The sequence below is a fragment of the Poromitra crassiceps genome, assembly GCF_964638095.1.
Source record: "Poromitra crassiceps genome assembly, chromosome: 19".
Taxonomy (NCBI): domain Eukaryota; kingdom Metazoa; phylum Chordata; class Actinopteri; order Beryciformes; family Melamphaidae; genus Poromitra; species Poromitra crassiceps.
The window spans coordinates 7,995,055-8,007,554 of NC_139646.1; the positions used below are offsets into that span (position 1 = coordinate 7,995,055).

At 47.4% G+C, this 12,500-nt stretch overlaps 2 protein-coding genes across 2 annotated transcripts in view; both read left to right on the forward strand.

The window, feature by feature from the left end:
• The window catches only part of LOC310793863 (voltage-dependent T-type calcium channel subunit alpha-1H-like), a gene marked incomplete at both ends in the record, with an annotated part of 73,750 nt that extends 64,329 nt beyond the window's left edge, over nucleotides 1-9,421 (forward strand). The window contains 8 exons of the mRNA XM_083655755.1: nucleotides 1-122; nucleotides 272-342; nucleotides 2,067-2,145; nucleotides 2,556-2,677; nucleotides 3,316-3,576; nucleotides 4,858-5,008; nucleotides 5,731-6,329; nucleotides 8,768-9,421. The exon at nucleotides 1-122 is cut by the window's left edge and continues 12 nt beyond it. Of these exons, the coding sequence (XP_083511881.1) occupies nucleotides 1-122; nucleotides 272-342; nucleotides 2,067-2,145; nucleotides 2,556-2,677; nucleotides 3,316-3,576; nucleotides 4,858-5,008; nucleotides 5,731-6,329; nucleotides 8,768-9,421 (2,059 nt within the window). The remainder of the gene's footprint in view (nucleotides 123-271; nucleotides 343-2,066; nucleotides 2,146-2,555; nucleotides 2,678-3,315; nucleotides 3,577-4,857; nucleotides 5,009-5,730; nucleotides 6,330-8,767) is intronic.
• Nucleotides 6,730-7,641, forward strand: asz1 (ankyrin repeat, SAM and basic leucine zipper domain containing 1; the record flags this gene model as incomplete). The annotated part of the gene is made up of 1 exon (XM_083655246.1): nucleotides 6,730-7,641. One exon carries the CDS (start codon nucleotides 6,730-6,732, stop codon nucleotides 7,639-7,641), a length of 912 nt encoding a protein of 303 aa, XP_083511372.1.
• Nucleotides 9,422-12,500: the final 3,079 nt, after the last annotated feature.

Below are 12,500 nucleotides of genomic sequence, written 5' to 3' on the forward strand. Positions count from 1 at the left end.
GGACTTAGCCATTGTGTTGTTGTCCATTATGGGAATCACACTGGAGGAGATAGACCTGAATGCTTCCCTGCCCATCAACCCCACCATCATACGCATCATGAGAGTACTGAGGATAGCGAGAGGTACACACACACACACGCCACGCACACACACACACACACACACACACACACACACACACACACACACACACACACACACACACACACACACACACACACACACACACGGCGTGTGGCTGCTGAGAGCTAACACCATTACGATGTTTCAGTGTTGAAGTTGTTGAAGATGGCGACGGGAATGAGATCTCTATTGGACACGGTGATGCAAGCTCTGCCCCAGGTAAGAAGTGGTACTCATTCTGAAAAACAGTCGCCTGATATCGGACTCAATTGTCAACTTGTTACACTCCGTTTCCATCTTCTAGTCTGACGATGCCTCCACTCGAACCCATTTGCGCAAATTCCATTTTCCTTCTTACCCAATCACTAGAGACCAACGTATCAGCCTGAATTTAATCCAGTGGGGAGAAGGCAAAAAACAACAACAACAACGCATCTCCCCTTTGAATAAATGCCTTCAAAGCAGACTCAGAGTGTTGTTTGGATTTCAAAGTAATTGGTACTTTTAATCCATTTGAAACAGCCTCAAATAGCAGTGTCTACCTCGTGTGTGCCAGCCACCATTGTTGTTATTATTATTACTCCTTGGCGCACTTGACGACAAGAAACGGCTTGACAATGGGGTTAGTCCCGCCCATTGCACTGTTTATTGATGCTGATTGGCTAATCATTTTTTCAACCGAGGAAATCGCTGTTGCATATCACGAGGCCAGACCAGAGGCTGGGTGGAGTGGGCAGATCGGAAGGTCTGGACCATGGATGTATTAAAATAAACTGAATCGGGTACATATGCTGCCTTCCAGACACCTGGGACGTGAGTGTTTCCCAGTGGAAAAGTCCCACCCCCCACATTCAAAGCATTCCAGAGCACAAAGGCAAAATGCAACCAAGAAACATGGCGGACCGCAACAAACTTTTTTTTGTTTGGCAAATAGCAAGACAGCTTAACAACGAGCAGAGCACCCTCCTTACATATTTAAATGAAAATGAGGAGCAGCAATGACACATAATGTAACAGACTCTATTATACATTTTATTTAGGCACTTAATACTTCAGACTACATACTCCATGTTGCGGCCATTGTTGTGTGACGTCAGACAACTGGTTCCCAGCCTAGTGGGGGTCGATTTCTTTCTCCCAGTTTTCAAGTCGGAGCTCCCACTTTGAGTGCCGTTCCAGCGCACTTTTCCTAATAGGAGGACAGAAAATCTGAAGGTCCCAGTTGTCTGGAAGGCAGCAATAGACTGTATAATAGGGTATAGGAAACGCCCACCCATTCATTCGAACGTAAGCTGCTCATTGGCGCGTGAAGCATTTTGAAGGGGGTTTTCTTCCTGGTTGTACTTCCTTGATGTGCAGCCCAAGATCATATGTGCATGTCTGCCTGCGTTGACGAGCGAGCCCAGGCCCAGAGCCATAGAGAGAGAGGGAGCTCTTGGTGGCTTCGGAAGAAAAATGGGCCCATAAAAAACAATAATAATAATAATTATTAATAATAATAATCAAAACTTTTTTTTACTTTGAATGATGCCCAGAAAATGTTTCCCAGGGTTTTAGAGCTCCTTCTTTCCCCGTGTAAGTGGACAGGAAAAAACTGGTTTCTGGGCTGCAGGTCATCATGTGACTTGCAATACCAAGCTTGGCCACCATTTGCTTCGCAGCCCCAGAGCTGTTCGTGGGGGCTTGGTTTGAGAAAAGACACGTTTCTCAAACTAAAACTTTAGCACAATCACATGACTTAATTCCAGATTCCATGATGGAATGAAGTTCCATGAAGTTCTAGATTGCAATAAGCAAAGAGCAATAGCGCTTTGTAGTCTCTGTCTATGGCCGCTTTGTATCTGTTTGTATGTTTGTGTCTCTCTGGGCATATACATGTTTTTTCTATGTATCATATACTGTATATATATCTGTGTGTGCATGTAATATGTCTGTCTGTCTAGGTGGGGAATCTAGGGCTGCTGTTCATGTTGCTGTTCTTCATCTATGCTGCTCTGGGAGTTGAGCTCTTTGGAAAACTGGGTTAGTGTGTGTGTGTGTGTGTGTGTGTGTGTGTGTGTGTGTGTGTGTGTGTGTGTGTGTGTGTGTGTGTGTGTGTGTGTGTGTGTGTGTGTGTGTGTGTGTGTGTGTGTGTGTGTGTGTGTGTGTGTGTGTGTGCGTGTGCGCGCGTGCGTGCACGAGTGTGTGGGTGTGCGTGTATCGTGGGTGTGCCTCGGCTGACACTGATGAAATATCCATGAATTACGTAACGGCCGTTAATTTCGTTAGGCTGCATGCATTAATTATGTCAATTATATCAATGTTCTGATCAGTCCTCTAATCTATACTTGCTAGCTCTCTCTCTCTCTCTCTCTCTCTCTCTCCGTTCTACTCCTCACCCCTACATCTCTCTTTTATCTAACACTCTGTTCTCCTGTTCCTCCTCTTTCCAGAGTGTTCGGACGACAACCCATGCGAGGGTCTTAGTCGCCACGCTACGTTTGACAACTTTGGCATGGCTTTCCTCACACTGTTCAGGGTCTCCACTGGGGACAACTGGAATGGAATTATGAAGGTAATTTCCCTCTCTCTCTCTCTCTCTCTCTCTCTCTCTCTCCCTGTTTCTCTCTCTCTATCCCTCTTTTCATGTGTGTGTGTTTCACATTTGGACGCCTATCTTACTTACACATAGCATCCATTATGAGACAGGCGTTGCATCAGGCAGAGAGCAGTGTTTTTCCTAACAGACTAAGAGCTGCTGTGACAGTCGAGGGCTACAAGGGTTTGTTATTGTTCTGTGAGAGGCTCAAGGTCTCTCCTGCTCAGATCAACATCTCCCCCTGTTGGAGAAGAGGGGGAAGTACAATGTAGTGCACAAATACTAGAGCCCTGCACGGGCCTCAAATCTAGGCCCTAGCCTAGCCCGTCCCGGGCCTTACGTGTTCGGGCCTGAGCGCCTAAGCCTATATCAGATCAACACTATGCAAAAAACGACATGAAAACACGTTGAACACCACAATGTGTCAGTTCAAACATTAAAAAACAAAACAAAAACAAAAAACAGGCAGGCTCGGGCCAGAATGCAGAGCTCTAACAAATACCCAAGGATATCACCTGAGCCCCTCCCTTCTCTCTGTCATTGAGTTGCTTCATTATCTCTCCCCTCTCATCGTAACCCCCCCCCCCCCCCCCCCCTCCACCCACCATCTCTAGGACACACTGCGTGATTGTCGTCCGGAGGACCGCCACTGTCTGACCTACCTGCCGCTGATCTCCCCCCTCTACTTTGTCACCTTCGTCCTCACGGCTCAGTTTGTGCTCGTCAACGTGGTCGTGGCCGTTCTGATGAAGCACCTGGAGGAGAGCAACAAGGAGGCGCTGCAGGACGAGATAGATGAGAGGAGAGAGAGGGAGGAGGCCCTTATTGCAGCTATGGGCGGAGACCAAGGGCCAAATGCAGACACACCTGCCCAGGTACTGACAGAGAGTGAGTGTGTGTGTGTGTGTGTGTGTGTGTGTGAGTGTGTCGGTTTGTGTGTGAGGGAGTGGAGGTGACAATACCGGTGACAGTGATGATGATCTTACGTGTCTCCACCAAATCCATCTCCCAGCAACTCACTCCACTCTGACAAACTGCCTCACTGAGTCACTGAGATCAAATCATGGATGCAAGCCAATTTCCTCAAACCCAACTGTGATAAATCTGACTTGATAGTCATTGTCCCAAAACCCTCAGCGAAGCCACTCACCACTTCTGCATCACCAGCGATAACTCTATTCTGTCTCCCTCCCCAGTCCCCACACGTCCGCAACCTGAGACCTCTATTCTGTCTCCCTCCCCAGTCCCCACACGTCCGCAACCTGAGAACTCTATTCTGTCTCCCTCCCCCAGTCCCCACACGTCCGCAACCTGAGAACTCTATTCTGTCTCCCTCCCCAGTCCCCACACGTCCGCAACCTGAGACCTCTATTCTGTCTCCCTCCCCAGTCCCCACACGTCCGCAACCTGAGAACTCTATTCTGTCTCCCTCCCCCAGTCCCCACACGTCCGCAACCTGAGAACTCTATTCTGTCTCCCTCCCCAGTCCCCACACGTCCGCAACCTGAGACCTCTATTCTGTCTCCCTCCCCAGTCCCCACACGTCCGCAACCTGAGAACTCTATTCTGTCTCCCTCCCCCAGTCCCCACACGTCCGCAACCTGAGAACTCTATTCTGTCTCCCTCCCCCAGTCCCCACACGTCCGCAACCTGAGAACTCTATTCTGTCTCCCTCCCCAGTCCCCACACGTCCGCAACCTTGGAGTCAACTTTGACAGCAGCCTGTCCTTTGAACACCACATCAAATAAATCACCAGAACTGCCTTTTTCCTCTTAAAAACATAGCCTGTCTCCGCCCATCTCTCTCTTTCTCTGCTGACGAAACTCTGATCCATGCTCTCATCACATCTAGAGTTGATTACTGCAACAGCATCTTTATGGCACATCATCCAAAGTCCTAAATAAACTCCAGTACATCCACAGATCTGCTGCTCATCTGCTCACCCACTCCCGTGACCACATCACCCCTGTCCTCCATAACCTCCACTGGCTCCCTGTCCCACAACACATCCAATTCAATGTCCTCCTCACTCACAAACTCCTCCATTTTTAATATGATTCTTTTTTTAATGAGAATTTTTTTACTTTTGTAAAGCATCTTTGAGTATCTTGAAAAGGGCTATATCAATTAAATGTATTATTATTATTATTATTAGGTGCAGATTGAGGAAGAGGAGTGTTCCCATGGCAACCTGCTGAGTATGGGACGCATGCTTTCTCTCCCTAGCGACAGCTACATTCAGCCATTCAGATGCTCCCCCTATCCTCCCATTGGCCATGAGGCCTACTCTGGCTACAGCTACTCAGGTAACCAGTTTGACCGTCGCAGCTAATTAGGGAATAGTGATATATTTTCTTTACCATAGTACAGACAAAAATGAATTGTTATAAATATGATTGCTTTCAGAGCTGGGAGAGATGACGACACACTATGCACTTGAGATGCGGTGCGGAACAAAGAGGCTTTAACAATAGAGCGCTCAAGTGTGTCATCTTTTTTTCTGACCAGAAATAGAATTCTGGATCATGGCCAAAATTCACCATTCAAAAAAGGTTTTCAAAAGGAGTCTGTTGTTTGGCACAGGCTTTTTTCCTTTGGACCTGGCTTTCTCAGTACATAATGTATCTTCTGTGTTGACGATGGATTTCTTTAAGCCAAATTAAAAAAATCAATCACAATAAATCATCCGCTTACGTGAGTGTGTTCATATAGACGCCCGACATGCCTAGCCCCCACTTTCTGTTGTCTGTTTTTCACCCACTTAAAAACGTATCGTATACCAAATGCAATCTGTTTTTCACAAATATTAAATACTAAGGGGGACTGAGTTCTGATCACTGAGAAAGGAATTCTCTATTCATTTGATCCATAGACAAACTCCTTTTATGATCCAGAAGTTGAAAGAAGTTGGACATTTTCGGCGAAAATGAGCAAATCGAGTGGTCTAGTGTGGTCATAGTGTAGTTTATAGTGGTCTATAGTGTAGTTTTTCTGTTTTTGTCTGTAACCTACGCCCCTCTGTCTCCAGGCTCCATGTCGTCGCTGTGCTCCAGCGGGGCCAGTTCTTTGCTGCAGGTTCCAGGAGCATTGCCCTCCTTCAGCCGTGCTTCACTGGGATCCGGACGCAGCTCCATGCCCGTCATACACCTCAGACACACCCCACACAGACTCAGTCCAGCCCACAGTATTGATGGCTACAGGTGTAGTCCGGCCCATAGAATACACAGACATCGACTTAACTCATGCCACAGTATAGATGGTTACAGGCTTAGTCGGGCCCACAGCATGAACAGACACACACTTACTTCTGCCCACAGTATAGATGGATACCAGCTTAATACAGACCGTACCCCAGACAGACCCAAACTCATTTCTGCTGATAGTATAGACGGATACCAGCTTAATACAGAGCACAGCAGAGACAGACCCAAACTTAGTTCTGCCCACAGTATAGACAGACGGTCCTCACTGAGTCCCACCCACACCGCCAGCAGGCGCTCTCCTCATTGGCTCAGTCCTGAAGACAGTTTAGATAGAAACAAACTGAGCCCCTCCTATATTCCAGACAGTTCAACCCCACAGAGACCAGGATCCTTCCGCACTGCCAGCAGACAGTTGAGGAGACAGGTATGTTCTATTGTATTCTATGCTATCTATCTATCTATCTATCTATCTATCTATATCCCACTATGACATCATCAGTGATGTCATAAATCCCAGTGATGTCATAAATCACACTGTGACATCATCAGTGATGTCATAAATCCCACTGTGACATCATCAGTGATGTCATAAATCTGACATCATCAGTGATGGCCACACAGCAGTCGAGTTGCGGGCAAGGGAGAAACAAAGTGAACCGCCTGTAAGCAGTGCAACAACTCGACATTAAACCACACACTGTACCTAAAAACAGATTAAAACACATAACAGAAGGAGAAGAGGAAGACTTAGACGCTGAACGGCGGAAGAAGAAGAAGGAAAATAAGATTAAAGAAAGGAAAGAGGAAGTCGTGGGATACGAACCATGGAGCAAACTGGAGCCATGTGCAGCGAGGACTACAATCTTGGTGGCTTCCCTGCTGGAGATGAAAGCGACTGCAGCGACGACGCAGGCTGGGATATCGGCAACTCAAAGTCTTCTGCTGACAAGAGTCCTGCTGATCTGGCTGTGATCTTTAAACAGCCACAGATATCCAGGATCCTGGCCTCTTCATCCCGGGCCCAAACCTCCAGCTCTGAGGAGGCGCTCTCCAAAATCTCCAAGACTGACTCTAAACCCGCCGCGTCCAGGGAGAGTGCAGTGAAGCTGGGCGACCTGGAGCTTCTCCTGCACGGCCTCGACCTCCCCTACCTCGCTGACATCATGGCTGAGAATGACATCAGCTGGAACCACCTGTTGACCATGGAGAAGGATGACCTGGAGAAGATTGGCATCACAGACCCAGACGACCAGCAGAAGATGCTGACCGCCATGCAGCAGATGCATCTGGACAGAGTGGGTCTGGAAACCCTTTCCCAACTGGAAAACATCGACAGCGGGAGTGAGGAGCTGAACAGCTTCCTGATCAGTGTGAGGCAGCAGTGCTGCTACCTGACTGAAACGGTCCAGGACGTCATCAGCCGTTTCCCCCGGCAACCCTCCAAGCTGGTCTTCTCCCTGGACCCCAGGAGGGAGGCCCAGGCCCTCTGCAACCAGGTGATCATCCAGGCTGGAGACCTGCAGAAGGAGCTCACCTGCCTCCGCAATCTGCTGTCTCAGATGAACGAGACCGGAGATTGCTGCCAGCTTCCTCAGCCTGGTCCCCATGGCAACTGGAGGCTGCGTCCCCTGAGTAGAGTGGCACTGAGCGTGCTGGGAGCCGGACTCCTCTACCTCCTGTGCAGAGCGGCCAGCGGCAGCAAGGCTGCACACAGGTTCTGCTGCATTCACATCTGAACACATCTCAGTCTGGATAACTAACACAAGCCTGGAACAAGCAGACAAAATTGTTTTATTTCATTTTTTATTTCTTTCGGTGTTGAAAGGTTTGGGACTTGGACAAAAAGCCTGGGAAAATAAGGAAAACAATGTTACATTACGTTACATTATAATTTGTTTATTAAATGTTGTTCAGTCCCTATATGCATATGTGAATGCTGGTTTCATACAGATGCAGATCCACCTACATACTGTATTGTAGTGATATACATGTAGAGTGACATGTTCACTGCCCAAAATGTTCAAATCCAGTCGAGAAAAGGTGGAAGTATTTTGGTTCTAAATTAGAAAATGTTTACTTACTGTAAGAACCTTGTGCATGTTGAGTTGTTTTAAGAGAACTGGTTTGTTTTAAGTGAATTGAGTTATTTTAAGAATCGAATTGTACTTTTCTTTCAAACTGATCATTTATTTGACATGTAATCCAACATGAACACAGTTGTAACCCTGTCTTTGACTGTTTGACTCAGAAGTTTGACTGGAGTGTCACTTTACATCAGTCTCTTTACATTTGCCATGTTCAATTCCCCTGATATACTCTGTGTGTGCTTCTCTTTATAAAACATGTTGAACATTAAAAAAAAAAAAAAAAAAAAAAAAAAAAGAGTTGCGGGCAAGGCCGCGCAGCAGCCGAGTTGCGGGCAAGGCTGTGCAGCGGCTGAGCTGCAAATGCGGGAATTACGAGCTGTAGGGCCAGCTTGGCGAGCTGCAGGGGCAGCTCAGGGAGCTGGGGCTCTGTCTGTTTGTTTGTTTATTTCTCTGTCTGTCCCACTGATGACATCATCAGTGATGTCATAAATTCACTCACACACACACACACACACACACACACACACACACACACACACACACACACAAGAAACAGACAGGCACACACAAACACACACAAGAGACAGACACACACTGATAACTTCAGTGATGATGTCATCAGTGACATCAGTGATGATGTCATCAGTGATGTCATCAGTGCTACGAATCGAGCGCGCATAGCGCACGAGATGCCTAGTTTAATCAAAGTTATAAAACATGCTCACACTTACTCTGTGTGTGTGTGTGTGCGTGTGCGTGTGCGTTCTGTCCGCAGGAGGCTGTGCGGCATGACTCGCTGGATCAGAGCTGCAGTTCAGCTGACGACCTCGGGGAGTCCCACCTCTCTGTGCCCTCAGCGTCTGCCAGCCCTCGACGCCAGCGCTCCTCCAGCGTCCACACGCTGAAATACACAAACCCCCAGAGGGTCATCTCATGCAGAGGCCATAGCCGGAGTCACAGTGAGGCCACCGGAGGAGAACTTGCACCCGAACAAACCGTCTGTCATACGCAGGCAGAGACGGACGCTGAGGCGAGACCTGTCAGTCCCCAGATCATGTCCAGTCTGCATGTTCCCGGCCCTGAAGCGCTGTCTGAGCCCAGCAGCCCCCAGTTAGACGACGCCGACGAGGAAGTCAGTCGAATCAACAGCTCTGTTGGCACGCACTCGCAGACACAACTTTCTCCCGCCTCCTTACACAAAAGCAGACACCTTGCTCCCGGGGAGCAGAGGTGCCGTCTCAGCCAATCGGTGTCTCCGGTTTCAGGCAGGAACAGGAAGGAGAGGATGAGCCCACCTCCGGGGGAGGAGCCTGTTACCATGGCAACCCAGCTGATGGACAGCAGTGTTGAGCTGAGACGGCGAACCCTGTCCTTTGACGCCACAACCCCCTCTCCCCACCAACCAGAGGGCAGTTCTGTGGACGACTAAGCGAACTCGATGCCGCAGGATTGGCTATTCTCTTATGGGGAGGAGCTTAATGTGCTGATTGAACACATGAGAAGGGCGGGCGTCACAATCTGTATCCTGTTGCAGGCCGCACCCCCTCAGTTCCTCCCATCCAATCACAAGGTTTTTCACAGGGTGTGTGAGCAGGGTTCTCTCAGACCTTGTGTGTGTACATGCACCCGTACACGTGTGTGTGTGTGTGTGTGTGTGTGTGTGTGTGTGTGTGTGTTCAAAGACTTTCCCCTCGTGCTGATTTGCAGACAAGATGCACACAAGACATGTCCTTTTCTTCTATCATAGTCCTAGCTTTAGTTCAGACAAACTATATTTACTCAAACAGCCTTTCAACACATTCCCTTGCTTGCTCTCTTCCTTCTACCCTCACTCTCGTCCTCTTCCCTTGCACCCTAAGCCTAGGTCACACTAACCTACAAGAGCAGAGGGCAGTACAGGCTAAACTACTGCTCTGCTAGGTCACACTAACCTACAAGAGCAGAGGGCAGTACAGGCTAAACTACTGCTCTGCTAGGTCACACTAACCTACAAGAGCAGAGGGCAGTACAGGCTAAACTACTGCTCTGCTAGGTCACACTAACCTACAAGAGCAGAGGGCAGTACAGGCTAAACTACTGCTCTGCTAGGTCACACTAACCTACAAGAGCAGAGGGCAGTACAGGCTAAACCCTAAGCCTAGGTCACACTGACCTACAAGAGCAGAGGGCAGTACAGGCTAAACTACTGCTCTGCTAGGTCACACTAACCTACAAGAGCAGAGGGCAGTACAGGCTAAACTACTGCTCTGCTAGGTCACACTAACCTACAAGAGCAGAGGGCAGTACAGGCTAAACCCTAAGCCTAGGTCACACTAACCTACAAGAGCAGAGGGCAGTACAGGCTAAACTACTGCTCTGCTAGGTCACACTAACCTACAAGAGCAGAGGGCAGTACAGGCTAAACCCTAAGCCTAGGTCACACTAACCTACAAGAGCAGAGGGCAGTACAGGCTAAACTACTGCTCTGCTAGGTCACTAACCTACAAGAGCAGAGGGCAGTACAGGCTAAACTACTGCTCTGCTAGGTCACTAACCTACAAGAGCAGAGGGCAGTACAGGCTAAACTACTGCTCTGCTAGGTCACTAACCTACAAGAGCAGAGGGCAGTACAGGCTAAACTACTGCTCTGCTAGGTCACACTAACCTACAAGAGCAGAGGGCAGTACAGGCTAAACTACTGCTCTGCTAGGTCACACTAACCTACAAGAGCAGAGGGCAGTACAGGCTAAACTCTTCTAGCCGTCAATCACACACATGAAGACGAGACATCCAACACTACCCGATTCGTGTCTTTCAAAAATCTTTTCCACTATTCATCCAGAATTTGCTGTACATACAAATAGGTGTACCGTTTTTCAGGGCACAGAACCTACAGCTTACATTTACATTGCAAATGTATTTTGAAATTATATCATTAACACTGATGAATAATTTTGTACGACTTCTTTCACTTAATTTGTAACTGCATACAGTACCTGATCCAGGCACATTTTATAAGAGATTTATATGAGATTTACTGTATCGCCCCCACCCCCCAAGCCCCGACTCACCCTTACATCCAGTGTGACCTAGGCTTTTGTCTTCTCTACCTCGCCTTTCCTTATCCCGTCCATCTGAATGCTCAATTCAATCAGCTTAGTTTTCGTAAAGCTGCCCCACCTCGTGTTTCCCCTCTCCTTTCTCTGTCTTAGTATTCTCAGGGTAGAGGTAGTTCAGACACAGGTGAGTGTTTCTGTGTGTGATCGTAGACATGCGGGCCAACTGCAGAGTCAGATCGCCCCCTGCTGGCCAGAGCTGTATTGTGCCGGAGCCGGCCGTCTCTCCTGCAGGGCTGAAGTTCAGACGGGAGGCAGATGCATACTGTAGAAGGGCTTATTCAGGTGATATTATGGCTTGTAATACTTTATAGAAAAAAATGGCTAAGAATATATTTTATTAACACAGCAGCATCAATGATATGAGAACTACACAGGTGAATTTCTACATTTTTGAATGTTAGTTTATCTACTGGTGGTGTTGATGAGGATGGATGATGATGTTGACAGTGATGTATGATGATGATGATTTTGGATGATGGCGATATGATGATGTATAACGATGGTGATGTGTCACTTCCTGTCGAGTCCATATATATAGCAGGGAATGATGTCAGCTAATCTGCAGCAACATGACTGGACAGTGCTGGAATAAAACCACTTTCTGTCTGACTTTACTTCCACTCTATAACCTTGTTTTTCTAACACCCCCTCCCCTCCCCTATATAAAGAAAAAAGTACAGTAGAAAGGGCTTGATTTGATTTATCTCTGGGTATAAAAGTACAGGCAGTAGTACATCCCAGAGGATAACATGTAAAAGTGTACCTAAACACTCACACACACAACGTGCACGTCAATGGAGAATAAAAAAGGGACAAATTAAAACGTGCACAAAAACATACAATATTACAATAACAATAGTCGGGTATTAAGTACACATCACACATAAACTGAGCTAAAAATCATGGGTGCATATGAAGTGTCTGTGGTTGGACCATTCCCTTTCAAATCTTGAGATAAGACTGACTTGATTTGATCTCTACGGGAAGCCAATTCCATTCGACTGCTGCCATGGACAAAAAGGTATTCTGCCCAGAACAGATCTTAAATCTACATAGCACAATGTGGCCCTGCCTGTAGAACAGATCTTAAATCTACATAGCACAATGTGGCCCTGCCTGTAGTTGAATAGCCATGAGAGTCCCTAACTAACGAGCATAAAATCATTTTGAAACGACTTTGGGCCGTTTACCTTGCAGAATCGTATGTGGATGAAAATCTCCATTTCAGCTGTTTTCTACCGTCAACCATCTTAATTCCTTAACATTCAGAATGGCCCATGTGAGTGGGGCTACGGTTTAACACCACCCCCACTAGTATATTTTCAAATGTTTGAAGTTTATTCAATTGGTTGTAGTCCCTCATCCAAAAATAAGGCCAACATAGCTGCAGCTGTTAATGAATTCTGCATA